The 24,209-nt window shown below is 39.2% G+C and overlaps 1 protein-coding gene across 4 annotated transcripts in view; it reads right to left on the bottom strand.

Moving 5' to 3' along the window:
- MARCHF5 (membrane associated ring-CH-type finger 5) overlaps window positions 1–18,096 on the bottom strand; it is a 32,084-nt gene extending 13,988 nt beyond the window's left edge. Inside the window, exons 1-2 of one of the 4 annotated variants that reach the window (XM_075108204.1) lie at window positions 17,731–17,886; window positions 1,107–1,174 (exon numbers count right to left, since the gene is read on the bottom strand). In XM_075108204.1, the coding sequence (XP_074964305.1) occupies window positions 1,107–1,129 (23 nt within the window). In that variant the 5' untranslated portion in view covers window positions 1,130–1,174; window positions 17,731–17,886. Of the gene's footprint in view, window positions 1–1,106; window positions 1,175–16,156; window positions 16,183–17,730 lie in introns of those variants that run through there. The other 3 variants (XM_075108203.1, XM_075108205.1, XM_075108202.1) reach the window with 3 other exon arrangements.
- Between the last annotated feature and the right edge of the window lie 6,113 nt (window positions 18,097–24,209).

The raw sequence follows: 24,209 nt of genomic DNA on the forward strand, positions 1-24,209 counted from the left end.
GATACAATCTAATTAGACACTATGCACTCTCTTAAGTTTTGCAGCACTATTTTGATGCTTAAGTTTTGTTCTCTTAGCGATCTGAGTGACAACATTAAGAATAAACAGTAAAAGGCTTCTTATGTGTAACCACTAACAGACTGCAATTGAGATAGGAAGAAGCTGAGAAATGCTCTGGCACTAATGATGAAAATAATTATAAGATTCAAGAATCATGATTGTAGCTTTTACGTGGGGATGTTACAGTGGTTCATGACACTTTTCCTCTCCCTCCTTTAGCATTCGTTGTCAGTAATAAACCTTCTTCCTAGCCTTTTAAACTCTTCGAAGTTTTTCCTTGTTTCAGCTTCTCAGCTATACCTCACCTTTATTCCCTCTCCCCCTCATATTTTTTTGTTTCAGTACACCGTTTCCACCTCCCATCTCTAACCTTTGTTAGCATCTGGGAGGAGAAATTACAGTTTAGAAGTCCCCTCCCACACTAGTCATTCTGCCAGATTGTCATATACTTTCTTATGGAAATCAGTGCTAAATAGTGGTCAGAAAACTTACTTGACAAATTTATACTTGAACATACACATACTGAAGGTCTTTCCTCTGCACCCCTTCCAAAAAAAGAAAAAAACTATTGCTTTTAATTAATGAAAGCTCAGACAAAATTTAGAAGGGAATTAACATGCACAGCAAGTGCCAATCTAACTTTTCAAGCAACAAAACTACAGTAATTCCATTAAAAGGTCACTATTTTCTCCCTAGTTGTGTCACCTGTAAACAGGTTGGGGGTTTGGTTTTGTTTTGTTTTTAACTCCTCTATGAGGAAAATGGGGAGAAAACTCTACAACGGGAAACTTGAATTTTGTCAGGCTCAAACTGGAAGTAATAAAAGTTAGACAATAATATTTTTCAAGACCTCACTATTTTGCATAGTATTCTATTTGTGAGCTGAAAAAGTTTCTCTACAGAAGAATAACCATATTTTGTTTACAGGAGTAACTGCCTCTAAAGTATCTGCAAGAGGTTCTTTTAAAGCACTGAGTTCTTTCTGATTTATAGTAATGGAAGTATACTGAAATTAAGTAGCGAGTTATGTAAGAGCAGAACCTAACCTGTAGCAACTTATTACTGGCATACTTGTGGAGGGGAACACAATTTGAGATGCAGACTCCAGCGAAGACTGTAGGAAAAGCAATTTAACATTGAACAATAGGTAAAACAAACGCAACTGTCACGTTCATATGTCCAGTTCTAAGTACAAAATGTATTATAGTAGGTACAGGTGTAAATTTTGAACATTGGGGCTCTAAAACTAGAGCTGCATCAGCTTCCATTCAAGAAGACTGTTCAGTTAGAAGACTGACACCTTGAATCAGAAATGTAATTTCTTGCATTCTTCTTAATGGAAAGATAAAAGCCAAGTCTGAATTTGCTTCTTTCTGTCCTTCCCCACAACATCTGTTTAAATCAGAATTGTCACGTTATGCACTCCTGTAACACCATCCCTCTTTTCACCTTCATGCTCCCAATGAGCACCAAAAGCAGTCCTAAATGAAAGGACACATTAACCTTCCTAAGCAGGAGGAAGAAAGAGCCAAGTCAGAAGTTCGTAAGTATCTAGATGAAAACGCTGAGACCACCACAAAGCTTTGAAAGTATCACAGAGCATGGCAGACATTTTGATTCATGGGACTTCACATCAAGGAGTTCTTAAGGAACTCAAGTTCTTGCAGTGTTTATTAATTTTCTATTTACACCAAGAATACCAAAATGTACTGTAAGAACAAACAATACAACATAACACTACTGATAACTGTTCCTCTTCGGCATTTTTTTGCTTCATTCAAGGTAAACATTTGCTCATTCATTCCATATCCTATTTAGGTCTACAGCTGCTCTAAATCTGTAACTTAGATTTTTATTTTTAAACTAAAGGCTTCACAATAGAGCTAGTTAGGTCTGTGTGTGCCAGTAAGGTCAGATGCCACCACACCACAGAAGTCTAAAGTCTATTCAAATACTAAAAGATTTAAGCATGAACATAATCTTGCTGCACTGCAATTTTAACTAGTAAATTTGTCCATGAATACTCTGTAGATTAAATTCTGTTCAAGTTTTCTGTTAAGGTTAGTAAGTCAAGAAAAATATGCATCTTTTCTTTAATTGCTTCATCCAGTTTCTTGCCAGGCAATCATATCTGAAAACCTGAAAAACCTATGAAAAGAATAACAAAATCCTTTACAGACTTAAACCTTTAGCAAGTCATGAATAATGAACAGTAAATTCCTTGTATTCTGTTATGAGCTTTATCTCTTTCCATTGACAGCAGCTGCAGCAGAAAGGGCTAAATAAAACCATTTCAAAACAAGTATCTTGGCTCTTGCCAGATTTTCCATTTTCTTGTACTGAATAAAATATGACCTTGATTCTTACCGCTGAATGAGGTTGCTACTCAGATAACCTGAAATAGAAAAGGCTGACAAGCTGGAACAAAGCATTGTTTCTGATAGAAGTTGAAACCTTTTTCCTTGATGACTTTCTACGGAGCCAAATCAATAACACTAATGTATTTTTCCACACTTCCTTGGCTTAAAAAAAATCAAAACAAAACATACACAAAAACCACACTAATATCATTATTTCACCTTTGAATATAGGGTTACAAATGCCTTTTAGATTCAGTTCCCCAATCTCAAAAATTCTATTCTGACTCCAAGAATAACTCATCTATTGCATCTGGTTTTTTTCTCTACCAAAGACAAACTTTTCAGGACACTGCATATGTTAAGAGCAAAACTGATGAAGAGAAAGTTGTACTGAAGACTAGAGATCCTACACTCCAAATGTTATATGGCTAACCCGCAAAGCCAACGCCTGCCTAAAAACCAGTTTCTCCACACCCTGAGTTTCTCATCAGTAAGGAAACCACTCTCTCCTGTAACAGCTCCAACATACCAGTAAGAACCTCCAGTACCAACAGACACAACTAGAGGCACACTGCTTTCCTTTTATTGAGCTATACTCCTTCTAAAGGTTATTTTTTTCCCAAACCTTAGTCTTAGATTGGAGGGAGGACAGGATCTAATTTATATTATTTAAATCCAATCTGCCTCAGTCTGTGGGAGCTGAATTCACCATGATACAGCTTTATTTTCAAGCAGGCATGACTGTGTAAGCAATACAAGAAGTAATTTAAAAGCACCATGTTAATTATATATACTCTAGTAAAAGTAGGCAGAAATCTTTAACGCCCCGTAAGCCCAGGAGGTATCCTTGCATCCACAACACTTAATGGAAGATGACTTGTGAGACTGGGACAGCACAGCTGCTTTACTGGCTGATTTAAAATATTCAGTACTGCACATAGAATGCAAAAAGCCTCGAAAATTTTTCCCCCAATATTCAGTGGCACACGTGTATAAATGGCAAGCAAAACCAAGACACTTCTGAGAACAAAAAAATCTTGCAACATGTTTAGCAGGACCTAACCCTACCATGGCAAATGCAAATTTGAACATGCATGACATGCTCTACAGCCAAGCTAAAGAGCATTTTCCTCCCATTACAAATCCTTCATAAAATATAAACCTCTTGAAGAAAACTTTTCTGCATTTCTCCCACATCATAAAGCACACCACTTTCCCTTAAAACAGCAGGAATTTGCTGGTATCTTGCTACCAGAGTAAAGCATCCTTGTTCTGCTAACACAGTGACTGAGTGGCTTATTGCAATTGAATTTCACATCCAGAAAGAAAAAAGTGAAAAGTCTGCAACATAACTGATAGCAATGATAGCATAGAGAGCCAACGCAGTGAGGGGTAAAAGCATATCTTGGAAGAAATGACTGAAAGCACTCCAATAACTGACCATAAAAAAGCACTATTCCAAAGGATGACCCACAAATCTGCTGTTTGGAAGAGCCAATTTTTCATGAGCTTCTGTAACAAGTTTTTATGCATAGTCTCTACTGACAGATAAAATATCTTTGATGAAGAATAGTGATAAGCTTACACTAAACCTGCCAACTACACCCTAAACACTATAAGATTATGTTTAAGTGGGAAGACAAAGATATCAGAAAAATCAAGGAGTTACCTAGCAGCATACAACACAGGTAGGCTGCTTTGGAGCTGGCTAGAATTTTAGTAGGGGAACACAGCAAGCTGTTCTCTCAAAAAGCAAGAAAAACAACGCATTCCAAATGCTACTAAGCACTTCCTTTTCTCAAGTTTGAATGAACCTGCAGGAATAAAATTCTCGTGCTAGAGGGCTAGTACCTGGTCACAACAGAATGCGAGCCTCACCTACATAGCCCTGATAAAGGCAAAGAGGAGAATACCACTTAACCCAAGAAATGCTGGCTTACATCATGCTTCATAGAAATCAAGCACTGAGACAGACGCACTCAGCTGCAAAGCCTGAAGTATCATGAAGACTTCAACAGCAGAACGCATACAGACCTATCCACCACACTGGTGGAAGTTGGTTAGCAGAGGAAGACTGCAACAGGAGTACAGGTGGAGAACCGCTCTTTTCCCAGTACTTTCCTGGCCATCACACAAAATGAAAAATACTTCTATCTTAACCCCAATTTATGTCTATCAAACTCAAAAGACCCTTACACTATCCTTGGGGTGGAAGGGGGGTAAGCCACACAAACACACACAGAGCAACGAACAGAGACCCCAGTGCAAAAATAGTCATCTCAGATGCTCCACCATGACTTCTGCAGATCATTGTTAAGGCAGTGTGGCGTAACAGCCATATGCCAGCCTGGACCATACAACTAGAAAACATGCTGTCGCCTTGAAACAAAGTCTAAAATCTTGAAAGGAAGTTCCTGAAAGTCATCTGACCTAATACCCAATTCTGATCTGCCTAGTCATCAGGTTTAGGGTGTAATGCTGAGTAAAGGAGAAGTTAATGACAAACTAGAAACAAGAGTAACTAGCCTTTCCTACAAAAGCAGCGCTTTCATTAAACACAGCAGGGAAAGATTAAATAGAGAATATCAAGCTAATGTTGGTGTGAACATATGGCCACACAAGTGGTATCCATATATAGGTTCTGACTTCCTCTAATCACAGGATGGCATTGTTTAAACTAGATTTTAAAAGGCTTTTAATAAAATGCCATGGATGACTAAAACCCAATAAGCAGTCAAACAAAAACAAAACATAGAATAATTAACTAGGAAGTGTACCAGAAAGATCTGGTGATTACCAGAAGTTTAAATTGAACTTATTTATATATTCTCAATTATAGCTCCAATTAAGGAGAAATATTTCACACTTAACAACACTATATAAAGGCAGAGATATGAGTAAAGGACAGTTCACAGAATCCTGCTGGCAACTTCCTAGCTTGTGGATAAAATTAAACCTTTGACTGCCAGCCACACCTATTGTGCTTGAATCGTGCCTTACAAGGCTTTTATGGACTTCGCCTATACCCCACTTCGAATAAGAAAACCACCACCACCACCCCCAGATTTACCTATCTCATTGGATTTTAGTCTCTAGTTTGTCAAAGACAATCTAGGCTATCAGAAAAAAATTGCCCTTCATTCTTGACAAATTAAACTTTTGCAACCAGTTATTCAGGCATATCCCTTCCGCGAAGACTTCAAAATTCAGTTCTCTTAAAGGCTTTGTTTAATACTACTATACTCTCTCAAAAGCAAAATTTGGTAAGTCACCAAGGCTCAGTGGCCTTGCTGAGAGCCTCTAAATATTTGAAGACCGTCGTTGATAAACATTTGTTTTATTTCTTAAAGGAGGGAAGGAAAATAAGGCCCTCCTAAAAATGTGCAAAGGACAAATCAGGTAAAACTATTACTCAAGCAATAAGCACCTTATTATCAAAACATTACACATTTTGTTAATTATATTATTATTATACATTAGGAGCTTGGCATACAACTCTAACAACTTAAACTACTGAGTGCCTGCTAGGAGGGAGTAACACTGATTCTTACCATCATGTTTAGGAAGAAAAATAAGAGTGACTAAAACCAATTCAAAAGAGAAAAACCAAACAACAAAACCAAAACAGAGAACCCCACCACATACACAAACCAATTTACTTCCAAAATTGAAATATGCCTTGAACAACATGATTTGAAGAGAGAAGCTGACCATGTAGTCCAGCATATATATACATAGCAAACAGTGAAGAATTCTAATAGCATTAAGTTAATGCCTTAAACATTTCAGGGATTTTTTAATAATGCAGATAGCATAATATATAGAGAAAACTTTTTCTTAAGTATTGTTTGACAAAGCTGTCCATAATCAAACATGGAAAGTAACAGAGATATGAAGCAACTAGCGTTATGTTTTAGAGGCTATTTAAAATAACTGCCTTGAATGTTCCTTTAAACGTCTTAATTACATATTAATTGTCTGTAATATTCACAAAATTGTATGGCAGTATTTCTGAAAGCTCCTCCTGATGAGGAAAATGAAAGCCAGAAGAAATTCCTTTAAGTCTTAGCTTCTCTCAATGTCTAATTGCAAAGCAGCACAACATCAATGTATAACTGAAGTACTAAAAGGCTCGATCAGCTAGAATTCATACACTAACATTTACACTGGCTGAATAAAAAAAAAGCTGCTAGCATGTTCAAGATACTCCAAGAACTCTAGACAGCAAGACCACCACACACAGCCTTTCTAGCAGATAACATTACCTACTGGGAAGGTAGGACACTCAACTACAGACAAGCTGAACTATCTGATTTATGTTCAAATAAGATTTAAAGGAGGCTGGGTTATTATTTGAGGCTAAAAATAATTGCCTTAATTCTAGCAACAGGGACAGATTTAGCAAAGGAAGACAGCTCCAGACTCAAAGTAGCTTTAAAAAAGCCATTCTTGCTGTAGTTCACCTGTAATCTACTGTATTAAATTCTTACAGCAATAACAATTTGTGCTAAACTTCGGGTTTTGACTGTCTTGATGGTTTCCAGTACATCGGATTTACTTGCCAGACAATAAATGTATAACAAATAACTATCTGTCTAACTACAATCATTTGAGGCCTCTGGGAAAAAGTATCTTCAACTATACCCTTGATCACAGTCATCACAACTTTAATTATACTCTTTTTGAGAAGAAAAAAAGAGCACTTGCATAATTTTCAGTAGCTCAGTCAATACCCTCTCCAGTTAGACAGTGACACTTGAATTAAACCAAGGCATACAAAACGGGGGGGAATTAGTCGAGAATAGTGCACAGAAAATGACTCATTTGGCTCTCCAACTTATTAACACTAAATGACCACAGAGGATAGCGGGAAGATGTGTGAAAAATATCAATGCAGGCAGCAGAGAATTTATCTGAAGCTCTAGAACACAGGAGGTTGTTTCTTAGCAAAAAAGAGACTCAAGTATGCTACAACGCTCTAAGATACCGCTGTAGCTTAATTACATACACAAAAGACTCCCCAGTCAACGTTCCCAGAAAACAACTTCCTAACTTTATTGAAGAATTTAAAAATACAAGCACTGAGGCTAACCTTGACAGCAAAACAATTCTGCTCACAGCATACTGCTTGCTTAAAAATGCTGCCTATGGACCAAGATTACGAATCGCTGCACTACTGCTTCATTACTTTGTCAGAATTCTGTAATTAGCTGTGCCATTCAATGAGCAAAACTACATCCATTCTTCCTCTATTAGCCAAGACATAATTTAAAGCAAGCGTTTGGTCAATTTAAAGGAATTTGACTTTAACCTTTATTGCTCCAAGTTCTGAGACAAGGGGTAACAAGCATTAGTCCTTTCGTATCTCCTGGAAGATTTACTTTTCCATAACAGAAGGTTAACATGTACTTATTAGCTTCCTTAATCGAGCATTAATCATATCTGTGTTTTCAAAGATTGGTATCAAGATGGTTTTAATCTGCTGTTTTAAACTGGAATGTTAAATACAATTCCCGGTCTCAATAAGAAGATAAAAATATGTAGTTTCTATTAAACTAGCATTAAACAATGTTACTTTGCACAGAGGGAAAGGGGAAGACAGTTGCATCAGAAACATACTAATACTGCTATTTGTGGTACATGTACAGAGTAGATGACAGATGTTACAAATATCAAGAGCAACATATATACAGAATAGACCAACTTTGACACATCTAAAACTGTAATTGTCTTGACATTAAGCTGTTGCTGTGAGAAGCAAAAGATAAAAGACAAGAAATGCAAAGTTACATTCCCTTCACAGTCTGCATTATGTGAGCTCAATCTCCTGCAGCAATTTTCCAGTATCACACAGATAACTTAAAGATACAAATTAAACTTTAGGCACAATATATTTCATTACGCAAATAAACACATTAGCATAGACTTAATCTGTTAGAAACCAAACTTAGGCTACCCACTTTACATTCCATTCTTAGGCAAGGTGATTGTAAAATAAAGTTCAATTTTTGTATGATGTGTGCCTAGAGAGTTTCATGGTTAAACTGACCATACAGGGTAAGTAATTTTTCTGTTATGTTATTTCAAAGAAAAAAAAATAGGAAGCGTAGTTCTAAAGCTGAAAAAGTTGGCAGGAAGACTCCAAAGCAAGCAAATTGCTTTGAACTCGAAGCATTTATGTAACAGGCACTATTACTCAAGTTATTCTCAGTTTATAACTTCTACTTTTATCAGATAATTTACAATATAAGAGAGCAAACCAAAAAGCTCTACTGAAGTCAGCCATCTTATATTCTCCTAATATACATAATAAAACCTGAATAATTTGAGAACTAAAAAATTAACAAAAAAAACTTAAACCCCAAGAAGATCCCATTATTAATTGGGACATTAATACCTCAAGAACAACAAAAGTGACTCAAATGTGGCAGACACTGAAAATTTGGATATGTCTGTACTCTGAATAAATGTGAAAATTCCACGGTGTCTGATCATAACATTAAGTAACTCTCCTCAGCACTCTGTAGAACTGACTGCATGACTCACCGGTAGAACAGTCACAAGCACTCAGCATGTGGCCTTCTGCAATTATATCCTTCACAGAAGGCTAACTTATGTTGGCACATTTTAATCCAATACAAAATATCTGCTTCTAAACAAAAGTATTCAGATCTCATGCAGAAGCATTTGTAAAAGGTGAAACAAATGAGGAGAGATCATAAAGCTATGTGAAGACAACATTACAGCATTAAAAAAGAGGGTCTAATCTTTTTCTAAAAAGACTGGAAAAAAACCTATATTAAAATGGCTTTTAAAAATAAATTACTGTATGCCAGCCCATCTTGTCCATAACAACTCTATTATTCACTACCTTCACACTGTGTTAACTCTCTTAATACATACACCTTGAAGAAGAGATGCATGACCAAAGGGAGAAACAGGCACAAATACACAAGCTGAGAATACTAAGTAGTTCATATGCTCGTTGGCAATCACTGATTGCACTGGTCAATTATAATTGCTCTAGGCAAAAAAAGCCTAGAAACGCTAACTACACTTATCCAAAAAGTTTGTTTCCTGTAAGAGTTTTTTTTCCAAACATAAGCATATACGATGATTGGCCCTTAAATCAATTGGTATTTACTTATTACAGGGAAACTGTTACATAGCAGGCCAGTTTAATTTTCATTTTTATCTTGATCAGTTAATATAGTTAAGATTTATAATTCCAAACAAATGAACCGCTCATTCCACATTTAATACAACGTCAGTGCAACCTTTTTTTTAAACCAGCATTTAGAAGTGGAGACTGATTGGAATTTTTCTTATGCTATATTAGTGTTAGATACCTTTCCCCAAAATCATTGTCATAAAAATCCTGAGCTTAAACACATCCATTGAATGGTAGAAAGCTATGGACAAAAACAGTAAAATAACAGGAAAGCAAAAAAAATCTTAGAGAAAAGGAAAACACCCTATTCTTCCAGTCCAACTAGACAAGAAGTCATCTTAACTTCTAGGTACAGATTTCAGAGCAGATGCTAAAAAAAGCTAAGTGCAAACTTGCCAGTAGGTATTAGTGGATTGTACCTCTTGTATTGACACCTCCAGCACAGTATACTCATGTCATGCAGTGTAAATAGAGCCCTAATGCTGTGTTGTCTCCCTATTTACATTGGGGTTGCATCTAGACCTGGTATCATAGAATTATTTGGGTTGGAAGGGACCACAGTCCCTAGTCCACAGTCTCTAGTCAGATCAGAGGTCAGGTCAGACCCAGTCAGACCAACCTGGAACAGGCAGCCTGTTCCAAAGCTCAACTGCATCACTCCCCATCCCCACATGCTGAAACCTCATCTGCTCAAAATTATGGTCGTTGTTGCCCATCATCCTGCCAGGAACCTCCAGAAAGAGCCAGACTGTCTTCTGAACAACCTCTTCAGTAGTTATCAGAAGGTTATTAGGTCTCCCCAAGCCACCAATTCTTCAGGGAAGCAGGCCCAGTTCAGTTCCCTCTAGCTTTTCCTAGTAGGTCACATGCTGCAGTCCCTTGACTGTCTCATGTAACCTTAATAACAGTTTCATTTTTAAACACTAGCCAGAAGTAGGTTCTGTTCTTTTAAGCAAACACTTCAGATTGGGTCCTTTCGTTCTGCTGCACTGAAGACGGATTTGCTACTTGTGGTAAGCCACAAGCACCAGTCATGCACTGTTTTGATAAAGATAGTTATTACATCCTATAACAAGCTAGCACCCAACTCATTCTGTTGCTGAGAAGCAGACAATAAGATGCACCAAAAAGCTCTTATCGCTTTCACACAAGGAACTTGCCACCCGCTCTGCAGTACAGTAAGACCGTAAATAGGTTAAGATGTCAGAAGTACCAAGCAAACAAGTCCTAAACAGCTGGCGTATTCATTACCACTTTAAGTATTACTTAAAGTTGTCCCAAAATTAATACCTGACCCTTTTGATAGGTATAATTTACCGAGATCAATTAAGATATTTATTCAATACATTTGCATTAATTGTCAAAAGTTTTAACTTCAGCAAGCACTGTAACATACCATGCCAAAGGAAACAATCTCATTTAAGCAATATTATAGAGGTCTGACCACTTTAATGCAGAAAATGTCAATAAACACATTTTTATATAGCTTTTATAGATGAAGCAGATACAATTTATGAAAATATTATTTGAATGCCTTGACACTACATGGAATACCAAGATTTTTAGTACCAAAAATGATAAATGGTGTCTCAGAAGTTTCCCCATACTGAAATAGGAGGAATAACTAACTTCTACCTGCAGACAGTAGGCAACAGTTAAGCAGCAATTAAATCATGTATGTTTGTTCCTAAACATATCAAAGCAGACGTCAAAGATAGAAATCTAAGGCACATGACAGTCAAAAGGTTAAGATGGTTTATAAATAACATGCTGACTTTTTACTACAGATGGGCAAAAGGCATTCTACAGGTCTGCAATCAATCTTCACTAATCATCTTTACTGATAAGGCACAGGAAGAACTCAATGTACGCAGAACCTTTGGCATGAGGAGAACTGAAATAGCAAGGCATGTATCTGGGATGAAACAATAATGAAAAAGTCAAGCTGTTAGAAAGTAATAACTGTTTCAAACTTTCATTCTTCAAACCCACTCTTAGGTATACATAACTTTGCTTTTTCCTTCCTGTATCAACAACAGCTTCCAATCAGCTGTGGGAAAGACAGGGAAACCCACCTTGTTTCCGTCCTGGTAGGTATTAACCCAGCACAGGCCATTCTTTATTCTTATACTCTTTTCTTTCTAAGCATCCATAAACTACTCTAGAGGAACAACAGAAAGCCAGGTACTTCTAGTTGCTGACAGACTTTGACCAGAAGCCAGGGAAAGTCCTCTTTCAAAAATATAAGTTTAGCTGTGTTGTGTAGAAAGAAAACAGTTCCTTCAGGTAGGGCAATGCAGGGAAGCATGTTACCTGCAGCACAAGTAGAACAGACTTAACTGCAGAGACAGTAAACAGTTTGTGAAAAGTAAAAATGCTACATAAATCCTGTAAAGTGGTTTATGTTGTTTATTATTCTACGTATCTTATCCGGTTGAACTCCACTCCTACAAAGATTTACTCATGTGTCAACTTGAGTCAGAGAGATTATTCACAGCACACAACATCCAGTATGAGTTTAAGGAGTTCAGAATAAAGGTCTTTAATCAAGGACCACGCTGCACTAATTATATCACTTCGGTTGTAGCATTAAGGTCTTAATCCAAACCTGCGTCTTTGGTTACTTAAGTATCAACAGTTATTTGTGCAAATCAACCTAAAAATCAGTGCCTGCGCTTGCAAAGAGGTAAGGAAAAGACTCATACCAACACAAACAACAACACACATGCTAACTGGAATGAAAAGAGCAACTGAAAATTATGTACAAAACCATTGCATATGCTTTTTTCTTTAAAAATATTACTATGGAATCAGATGACAGTTCAAAAGCAGAAAACACATGAATATGCTATTTTGCAACTTTTGAAACTCAGTTGCTAGTATTTTTCTCACAAATCAGTGCTCTGGCAAAGAAAAAATTTAGTTGCAACAGTATTCCTCTCATGACAGTATAAGTAATTTCTTAAGTCAAATACAATTCTGCATTTTATCTTTTCATTGCTCTTAAAGTCTACCTGCATTTTCAACTCTATTGTCTCCTTTAAATAAGGAATTGCAAGGGCAGAGGACAGCACACTCCTATGTTGTTACTGTAGTTTCTGTCAAGCAGGACTGCATATCAACCACAGTTGAACCAACTACTACCCATTCAGAGAATAAAACATGTTAATTCAAAAGTTAAACCTTGCTAAAAGTACCACGACACTGATTCTTCAGCATGCACCTGAACAAGCCATCACAGATTATTTATCACATTTTGACATATCTGAACGTGAAAAAACAGAAGGCAAAAGTGACCACATTCCAGCCCGCTGGTAAATATATGGGAAGGCAGGGACAGAAGTTGTCTTTAATTTAGGTAGCATAAGGAGCACCACAAATCACTACTACAGAACATGCTTTAGAAAACCCTACAAAACAAAACTCCAACATCCTGAAGCCTTGGTATAACTCACTGCAGGAGCAATCCACACATAATCCAACTAAAGTAAAGAGAATAAAGCTTCAAAATATGAGTACTTTTTAGCATTACAGCTCACATAAAGGTAGATACAGGCAATGACCCATCTCGAAAAAAGATGGTGTATGGCTAAGGATTTGGATTTTTTCTGAAGGCAGCAGATTGACTGGATTATCTTCACAAACAAATAAATCAGAGAAAATGTGATGGTACACTTATGAAATTAATTTTTTTTTAAATTTGACTGCATTGAAGATTTTTTTAAAATCACTCAAATATTTGCATTGTCTACCTTTTCTACCAACATGGGCTTGTTCCAACTTCGGCAAGCACATGTTTAATAACTATTTTCACATCTTGCCACTTCAGAAAGTGGCTGCTCGACCAACAGAGTAAAAAGGCTGCATAGTAGATAAATAGTTATTAGTTTTGTTTTCTCGTATGTTTTTAACAGCAACTCTGGCAAAACCCAGTCAAGTGTTCTGTAAGTAGTACAGGATCACAGCCAACTGACGTCCTGGCAATAACATGCAGCCTATTACAGAAAGCTATAAAATAGCAAACTGACAAGATGTAGCTATAGACATAACTTAAAAACACACTGAATTTACACATTAGTTCTGCTTACAGACATACCTATAAAAAATAGGAGAGGTAAAGTCAAATTGTATTTGACAAGCAAATGACACAGGAAGAATACTATGTATTTAAAGGATTAAGGTTTTAGTCAAACAGAGCACCAAAACCTGCCAGGAAGTTCAACATCTTATCTTCAGAGTTACCCAGAAGAATTAAAATGTTTGAAAAATGCATTAAGAAGTCAGAATACCTGTTAAGACAGGTGCTACACAGCACAGCTAGAAGACAATTGGAAGTGTTCAATTGGAAGAACTGTTGTCAAACAGTGCTGAGACATAGAAAACTTATAGGACCTAATTGACAGGAAACATGAAAAAAGCCCACAAAAGACTTAAAAGACTTTTGAGCATTTTCAAAATTATACTGGAAAACACAAGAAGGACTGGCTCAGTTCATGATCTTGGCATACCAGGCACAGGAATTTCACTGTATATGTTCAACATCCTACTACCGTACAGAATATTTCTAGGTATTTCCTTTTACACTAAAAATATGTATAGCATATCAAATGGCCTCTGCTGTTAAAATTTTATAAATGCATTAGCAAAGTTTGCCCTGTGCACTCAATAGAGTAATAGCTATAATTTCTAAGACATTTTCATGCAATCTGGCTATTTTACATAAATATTAAAAAAGTTTTACACTGACTAACAGCATATAAAAAGCCACAATTTCAAATTTTTAATTTATCATTCTGTAATTTATGCATTAAAACATGAATAAAGGGATTAAAAATAATAAAACCTCACTATTTAGACAGACCACTAACCACTGCCTTCAAGTGCACACATTTGTCCAGGAATATAGCCCTTCACTATAGATTGCAGAGAATTCTGAATGCAGAAAAGGATGGTATTTTAAGACTGTTATCTAGGCCTGTTACTTAAACATGAGCTAGAAAAAAGAAAAATTACAAGAGGGATGGAAATTCCAGTTTTGAGGCCTGAAAGTATCAGGATGATAATCTGGATTAGCTTTCTAAACGCTGCAGGCAAGAACACTCCAGAACGCAGTGTCACTTCATGGTCATGTCAACTTCTCATGCTTCTTGTATTTATGCTGTAGCTAATCCTTCAGGCAAGTATAAAAATCCTTAGCTAGGAATTTCAAGTAACCAACTCCTTATACCTTAACAGCTGTTTACCCTCTTTGTTATGGATGTGTGGTTTGCTTCCAGACTTAAATTATGCAGGGAAAATAAAGAAGGATGGAGCACAAGATACACAAAAGAAAGATGAATCCTAGGCAACAATGTTGAGAGCTATCAAGACACCCATTCCATGGGAGAAACCCAAGTTGCTTTATTAACAAAAAAAAAAAAGCCTGTAAGTCATACAGATGTACAATCTAAGAGTCAAGAGAAGACGACAACCGTTCTCTCTCACAAATACTTAAAGAACTTGCTATAAAAGCTCTAACCCTTGTACACAAAGCAGTGCATACATTCAGATCTGCAGCAACACCTTACACAGCAGTCCATCGCCACTCTGGGTGATCAGCTAGGTATTGGAAACAAAAGAAAACCTTATTCTTCCCCCTCCTAATGACTTAACTATTAGAATAAAATTCAAATCTTATTCACTGAAAAGCTATTTTCTGCATCCTTCACTAAGAGATCCAAATTTGATTTAAAAGTATGCACTTTGTGTTAAGTTATAACCCATGAATGGTTAAGCTTTTGCATGTGTACTTCTTCCTCTTACCCAGGAAAACTGTTTGTCACAAGCAATAAAGATAACAGGATACTAGAGGTATTTCAAGCCCTCAGAATCCCTACAGATGATTCACGCACGTGTTATGTCCCCCAATGTGAAGTATCGAAGGTTTATCTTGATCATCACTACATACTTATGCATGACCTTCAAAATAAGAGATGAATGAAAATTTGTTTTTTAACAATGTAACCCCACTCCATAAAGCCAATATGTAACTGAGAAATTATTTATACTGGCTGCACTTTGAAGTCTTGGTTACTCCAGAATACTTCTATTGGTATTGTACTACACTCTGACTTAAATTCAAATCCTAAATACTTGGCTCCTTCTTACCACTCTATTCACTACTTCTCACACTACTGTTTCTAAAGTTTCCTATACTGAGCCCAACAAATTATTGTATGAAAGCCACAGCCTCTCTTCATACCTCCCTTTACACTACTTAGATACTTAGAATTTTTTTCCCCGCTGTCCTTGTTGTTAAGGAAGTCAGGGACACTTCCAATTGTTTTAGATTATATCAACTCTGCTACTCCAAGTTTACTGGAAAAAGTCTTTGAAAGCGGCCAGAAATACAAATTACAGTTTCACAAAGCTGAAAGACTACTAAATGTACATCAAACCCCACATATCCATTACACATAACTGAAGAACAGTAAACTGTTTTGGTCACTAGTTAACTAATGTCCCTTTTTTAAATTAACTGTTTAATTTAATAACAGTTGTTCACAACACAGATTATAAACACCACCTTACAGCCATTTCCCTGAAGGGTGAACTATGAAGGGTGAACTTCATAGTGTGATACAACAGTCATAGACAGTAGGGGATCCACTCAGAACACCATGGTTTCCTAGAACTCAAAAACATAAAATGTTACATATTATTAGACTACAGACTTCAGGATGAAGATTAGTTTTAGTTTCAGAGGAGTTGATTCTGCAACACTCTTTCTGATCTTTTCCTTTTTTCCCCCCTCCTGCACAATAGTTCTATCATCCTCTTCCCAATTCTTGTTGTCTTCCTTCATTTTTCCCTTATATTCCCTACATTCACAGGAAGGGTATCAAACTGAATAGTTTCCTGATAGTATTTCTAAAAATCTACCTCCTTCCTGTTACTTCTTGGAAATGCACTTATACTTCCTGACAGCTAGCCTCCTTCATAGGCACTGTTCTGAACTATCGCCTGAACCATCCTGTTGTCATCTCACACCTCTTCAGTTCTTTTGAAACACAAACAACTTTCCCTCCCTCCCCAACTCACTTTTGTCCTCTTTCTATATCAAACCGTAACTTCTCATCCTCACCTTCCAGGCTGCACAAGTTCTTCCCCTGCCTCACATAGTTTATACCTCCATCACTTGCCTAACAACAACCTGTACTTGGCTAAATCCTCTTTCCTTAGAGGTGACCTGGAAAGGAGAAAAACACGAGGGGTTTTTTTGTTGTTTCCTTATGATGAAAGCTTGACAGTTTCATCAACAGAAGCCTGATTCCTTTTGGGTCCCCACCTTCTGAAATACTAGGCTACCACAACCCCTGCATTAAACAGTTATCAGTTTGTTTTTGTTGTTTATAGGATTGAGTCTCAAGGGCTTCCTGGATGACTCAAAGACATACATAAGAAATCTTAAGCCCTCAGTGGAACAGGATCAAAGTGTTACATATTCAAATGAGGGAATAAAGAAAAAACAAATGTAATAAAAATAATTTAAAAGTTAGTAAGCATCTTTGCTCCCCTACACTTAAGTCAAAGTAATTTTAGTTTTTTGTTAACAGCACTCCGAAAAGCAATTTCAGGCTTTCATCAAAGATCATAAAACCAGCAACAAAACATACAAGGCCAGTTAAGCTTGGGTCGTCTTTTGATGCCGTATTTTACGTATGTGCCAATGCTCTCCACACCTGCAGTATCTCCTAGACTCACAGAAACAGAAGAGCCTTCCGCAGACTCCCACCACTCTCCCCGGACCCCGTGTCGGCCCAGACACACCTCCTCCTACCCAAACGCCGCCAGAGCCACCCTTCCACACGCCACGCACGCCGCGGACACCACGCCGCTGCCCCCTCTACCTCCCGCTGATTACGGCGGAGCCGGAACTACTTCGCCCGGACCACCGTTTCCAGAAGCCAAAAAAAAAAAAAACAACCCACCAAAACCCAATGAAACCGGACCCGCGCTACCAGCCCAGGCCCTGCTCCGCCGCCACCGTGCCTCGGCCCCCCCGCCAACAACGGCGGCCGGGGCCCCGCACCGGAGCGGCCCACCGCAACTCCGGGGCACCCACCGCCGGGGCTCCCTCCCGCCGAGCCCTCCCCGTACCTGTCCATGGTCTGCGGCAAGGCCAAGCCCGTCTGCTCGGACATGACTCCTGGGAGGAGAAGGAGCAGCGGGCCTAGCCGAGGGCCCGCAGCCTGACAAAGGCGGCCCCAGCGCCGACGAAGCCGCGCGTCACGCGTGTGTGTGTGAGCGCGTGTGGCAAGAGGGGAAGGGAAGCGAGAAGAAAATCAGCGAAACCGCCCTTCCCCGAGGAGGCAGCCGGGCCAGCCCCTCCTTCAGCAGGCGGGGACGGAGCGGAGGGCCGGCCGCTGAGGCGGGACGGAACCGCAGGCAGCAGCCAGGCGGCCTACACCGTCGGGCTGCTGGGATGAGAGAAGGAGGAGGCGGTAGCGACGCCTCCGTGAGGTAAAAATGCCGAGCGCAGGCGCGGCGCCCGTCACACAGCGCGCATGCGCCGGGTAGGGGCGGCTGCCCCGCGGCACGCTGGGAAGGGTAGTCCCGCCGCTGCCACCGAGAGTTTAAAGGTCTCGGCGGGGCGCCCTCTCTCCCCCCCTTCTCCTCTCCCGGTGGTGCTGCTCCCCTCCCCTTCCCCCCCCCCCCCGCCTCTCCTCGCCGCCGCTGCTGCCGCCGTCGTGTAGTCGCTGCCCGGTACCGCGGGCGGGGCAGGTAGGGGAAGGCGGCGGCGTTGGGGGGTACGCAGGGGGGAAGGTCAGTCCCCGCCCGCTGCCGTTCCCCTGAGGAGAGGAGAGAAGAGGGAAGAGCCCTCCTACCCCCGCCCTTCTCCTCGCGCAGCGACCGTTGCACCCCGCGGCGGGTGAGGGGAGCGGAGCAGCCCCGCCGCCGGCCGCCCCCTTCACGGGCGGAGAGAGGGAGAGGAGGATGGAGAGGTTGGGCCGCCGCCTCCTTCTCCTCAACCCTTTCCCCGCTCACGCAGGGCGTGGGGGTCCCCTCGGGGAAGGAGCACCCTCCCGCCGTTCCCTCCCTGGCCCAACAGGTGCGGGCGGCCCCCGCGTCGGGCTGCCGCCCCGGGACCGGCCCTGAGGAGGGCGGTGGGTGGCGCGGCGCCAGGGAAATTAATCCGGTTTTGTGGGCTTGTTGGCAATGACGGGGACCAGTACCCAGCGCCCCTCTGAGTGGCACTTTGTGCTCGATGGAGGCCTGGTGGGCACCAGGTTCTGTGTGACAAGTGGGGTGAGGTGTGGGGCGGCTGGTGGGAAGGACAGCGCTCCCACTGCAGTTTGTAGGCGTGCTTCCTAATGGGAAAAAGCCTTTCTAAAGTGCTTTCAAATTTATGTGTTCCAAAGTCAATAGAGAGTATCGCAGTCTGTGAAACTGGAAATTTAGAAGCTGAAAAGCGTTTATAGAACACAGAGGTGGATAGCGCCTGGACAGAAGTTGCCTTCCCGTTTATCTCCACCACGGGCATCTGTCTCCCACTCTTCTCCATCCAAGTGTATGCGTATTTGCGTGCATGTGAAGGTTCTGCATAACGTCATGTTCCCCAAGCAAAGGGTGAGATCCTGCTTTTCAGAGGCAGTTGTGACATTCCAGATTCTTGGGAAGGTTGGTTAGTAAAGATCAACTTTGAATCTTCCTTTTCAGGCTATATATAAATATATATGTATGTATATTTTAAATAAATAGCTCTTGTAATAAGTTTTGTTACATGTTAAGTAGTCCCTGATAACCTTGCGTAAATTATAACTTTGTTATACTGCAGTTGTTCTCCAAGGCAGTAATTCACAGGGCCAACCCCACAATTGTACAGCTGCACCAACCTGTGTCTGTTCTTGGTTGAGACAAGTAGCATTTGCATGGTGGATATACATGACTATAGAGATCAGGTAGAATAGGAAGGAGACTTCAGTGAATATACTGGATTATTTGACTGTACTGCATTAGCTAGGGAAAAATCAATCTGGTTTTTAGACTCTTTGTTGAGATAAGTGTTGTAAAAATGTGCGAAAAGTGTCCAGGCTTGGACTTACAAGCTGTTTTACGTGTATAGAGTAGGGTGGTGTTTATTTTCTAATTGCTACAAATATCATAAACAGAAATGCTAAAGTAGTTACAGTGATACGAATGTTCTTTTCAGGAAATATGTACAGAAGCAGGCAGGAAAGAAGGCATCATGCTGACATCCTGTTCCAGAAAATTTATTTTGTACTTATTCTTGGGACAGTAAAATTTGGTTTTGCTTGTGCTGCTGAGAAGTCTTGGATGTACAGTGGCCTGAGTAAACTGTATGGGCATGACTTCCTGGAAGAGAACCTAATACACACTGTCCCAATTACAGCTGTTTGTGAAACATAAGAGCACTATTAGATACCAGAGTTTCTGGTTCCTAATTTTGGTCTGGAATAAGTGTGTTTTTGGTTGGCCAGAGCACTGATTATCTAGACTAGCCAAATGCTTAGGTTTTAGATATTTATTCTCAGGCATTACAAATGCAAATAGGCAAGCTGGTTTTATTCCTAGGATTGTGATTTGTGCAATTTCTCTATTTTTGCTTTGAAGCTCCCTGCCATTTATGATAAAGCTATGAGGTCACAATGAGTAATAATGGCTGTGAATGATACTCACCTGAAGAAATGTAATCGGAACCCAGGATCACTTGGCTACCATCTGAGGCTGAGGAGCAGTCTCTGAGAAAGGCAGCTGCTTTACTCTACCATTGGCACAGGGAGGGATCGCAAGACTGGGCAGAACTCAAATACCAGGTCAAATAGTGATTGCTTGGTAGATTTGGACATTTTTCCTCCCTTTTTTTTTTTTCCAAACATGAAATACAAGAACATAATAGGATATTTAAAACATGACAGGACAAGGGGTAATGGTTCTAAACCAGAAGAGGGTAGATTTAGATTGGACATAAGGAAGAAATTTTTTACAGTGAGGGTGCTGTAACACTGGCACAGGTTGCCCAGAGAGGTGGTAAATGCCCCATCCCTGGAAACATTCAAGGTCAGGTTGGACAGGGCTCTGAGCAACCTGATCTAGTTGAAGATGTCCCTGCTCATTGCAGGGAGGGGTTGGACTGGATGGCCTCTAAAGGTCCCTTCCAACCCAAACCATTCTGTGGTTCTATAATGGTAGACCTCTTAACATCTCATAAATAGCTTAAAGATCCTGAAATTTAAAAACTGATTTGTGCCTTCTTATTGTTCAGGAGTTTGTTGGACAGCTTGGGATATGTGTTCTCCATTTGTCTGCTCTTCTCAGAATCAAAGTGTGATCCTAAAATACATATAGAACTGTTTCTAAATTTGAGAAAAAAAAACCCTCTTTATTCCCTGACAGAGCAAGAGTTGTCATTCCATCCTCATCTCTTCCCCTAAACAAGACTAGATACGCTGCTGCTCTATTCAAGTGTTTGCCTTATTCTCCCCAACAATCTCCTCCTTCAATTCACTTTCCCTCATCCCCTTTTTTCTCTTCATTTTCTTTCCACTTTTTATTCTTTATGCTTCCTTCTTTGCATTGGCAATTTCCACTATAAATCCCAGGTTGTCTCTTGCCATTCTTTCATTTCTTAAACTATTACTTCCCATATCATCTCTTAATAGATTCTTTGTTCCTTCCATCTGTCGCCATGATGTTCATTGCACTGTCTTAGTCTGTCCCCTCTTACCTTTACCTGGTGGTAACTGCATTTGAGCCCAGAGACAACTCTCCTGGGAACAGACTCTCTTTTGCCAAAGCCAAGTGAGGGGAAAATGATTGCTACTAACTGAGATTTGACTGAGTTCAGCTTCACTGATACTAACTGGAGATGGCAGCCACTTTAAACTGAGTAAAACTGCACATTTGAAGGCAAGTACAGAACTTAATGAAAGCCACCAAAACCAATATAAGCTATTCAGGGTTTAAAATTGAGCTCTAAATTTGACTATCAGATTTATGTGAAAAGATCAACTTTTAAAATACTAAATTGTTTGATAACAAATTTATACAGACTTAAGCTTAAAGAAGTTGACAAGCAATTACTGTAAGAATAATATGGAGGTACATTAAATATTTATCTGAGCATTTCAGCAAGGCCTGAAAAAGAGGCTGAGTAACGAAGGTGCAGTACCTTAATAGAGTTCTTTTGATCTTACAATGTTAAGACTGTTGGAATTGTTCACTGTTTTTAACAAAGCTAAGTAACCTGGCAATATGAAAGTATTCTGTTTTGGCAAAACTGCTTTTTAACTGCTGTGATAGTAATACATAAAATTAAATTACAATATCAGTTAGGCATTTTTTATCTACTTGATCCCATCTTTAAAAAGACAAGCAGACCTCAACTGGGCTAAAATGAAACAAATCTAAACTGAGAAAAATGTTTCTACAACAAAACTCTTTTTTTTTCAGTAACATAATATTTAATTTTAACCCTCAAGCTTGTCAGAATATTCACTTTCTGGCAAAAAGACTAGCATGGTTTGTTAGTCATAGTAGTCTTAAATTGCTTCATAATAAATTTCATAAAATGAAAATATACTCAATACAATGTTAACTGAGTTAGCTAGGCTTATTTGGGCCTTTCTTACATTTCTTTCTTTGGAACTGGCCCAGGTCAAGTAGTTCAGATACCAGAATGAGTTAAGCACTTCTCTTCTGATACAGCTGTTGTTATTATCTTTTAACTTCCAGTTACAAAAGAGTTGGCTGGTAGAAACAAAAAATGTTTTTCTTCTAGTGGCTAATTCATCAAGAACTGTCTTCACATCCTGATTTTCTTTTGGTTCTGGAGTGCTTCTCCATTTGTGAATACTGTAATGAGCCCTCTCCTTATCTTAATTGATCTCCAAAGTGAAGCTGTCTCCTGGGAAGAAATGACGGCAAGGCTGTGGTCCCTTCCGCATGAATCCTCAAATCATCTGAAAAGCCAGGAGTAAACAGGGATATACAGGAGGGTGTATAAGGCCTAAAGCCAGCCCTGTCCTAGCTGGGATATTTCCATAAATGAGCTATTTTCAACTGCTATAAGAAAGCAGTTTTCCTTCCTGCCCTTAATGATTCAGAGTAGCACAAACAGGTTAGAGCAAGTGTTGAGAAACTCTTAATTGCAGCATTTATTTAAGGCGGGCAGACCATAAAGTCCAACATAAACAGACTGTAGAAAGCAGAGACCTAAGTATTTTAACAACCCATTTTCAACTGCCCTGATTTATCTTTCTCAGCTTTAGTTATCTCTCTTTCAGCCATAAAGTTATGCATATTTCATCCTTTGAAAAATCAGGCTGTAATTTTGTTGAACACTGATATTTTCACACTTCTGATTTCAACTATGTAGATTCCATACAAGCATTAGTATTTGGTCCTGAATAATTAGTATTATGAATAATTACCTAGAATAAATATCCAGAATAATTCATGTACCAGTACAAGACAGAACACAAGTGCATGAAAATGAAATTCGGAAAACTTTACCTGACCTTTGTTAATCACGAAGATATTAATAGGATCTTATGTGAGGAACTCTTGTCAGGCTGTGTATTGATGTGGGGGTTGAAGATATGTGACTAGTGGATAGTGGAAGGGAGGTAGTTGAAATGTGGAACCAGAGTGTACAGAGTAGATGGAATGTTAAATAGTAAGATTTGCACCTTCCTTTTTCCTGAGTAGCATTTTTTGTTGTTGGTGGTAGAATTTTCAGTGTAGTAACAATAACTCAGTAATGAAAGAGTGGTAACTTGGAAATTGGAAACTATTCAAAAGGTACAATTTTTTGCCTACATGCTGATTTTGATTTGTTTAAAATTTTTATACTCGACCTATTTGTGTTTGAGTTTCAGAATGTTTTTTGAAATTATGACAGATGACTAATATTTTCTTCAGCTAAGCAACATGACACAGTTGCCTTTTCAATAGCTGTGTATTTTACAGGTGGTATGAGCTTATAATGAATTTCTTATACTAGAAGTCTGGAGTTTGGAAGAAAGTTCAGAAATAGTAGAACTATTTCTTTGTCTAGCGATTGTTCTGAATAGGTATCTATTTGATTTGGGCTTATAAATTAAACTGTTAAAAGCTCTTATTTAATGGCTCACTTTCAGCCCAGTCTGACAGATATTTGTTTCCTCAGAGCTGCTGATTCAGATTGCAGCACTTTTCCCTGGAAAGAGGGAACATGCAATATTTTTTTCCCCTTTCGAGCCCTCTTCCTTTCAGGACCGGGAGCAGTGAAATGCCAGCTGTAGGTAGGACTTCAAACCCCATGATCCCCTGGGAGCACATGCGCTGAAAGCTTCCAGTTGTCAAAGTGCTCTTGGCAGAGTGGTCGACTATTTGTCACATATCAAACCTGAAAGAAGAAAATAAATATACTGTTATTTTGTTGATCTTTAAATACAGAAAATCCAAAGGTAATTGCTCCTTAAAAATTTCTGTGTTGACTGCTTGGGTTACTGCATGCAAACAGATCTGGTATTGCTGTGGGGATATAGATTTCCTGTACTGGACTGTAAATTTGCACAAATACACCAGCAAATAATCAAGAGTGCTGCATATCAGTCCACCATGAGGCATTGGCT

The sequence above is a fragment of the Phalacrocorax aristotelis genome, chromosome 12, assembly GCF_949628215.1.
Source record: "Phalacrocorax aristotelis chromosome 12, bGulAri2.1, whole genome shotgun sequence".
Classification (NCBI taxonomy): domain Eukaryota; kingdom Metazoa; phylum Chordata; class Aves; order Suliformes; family Phalacrocoracidae; genus Phalacrocorax; species Phalacrocorax aristotelis.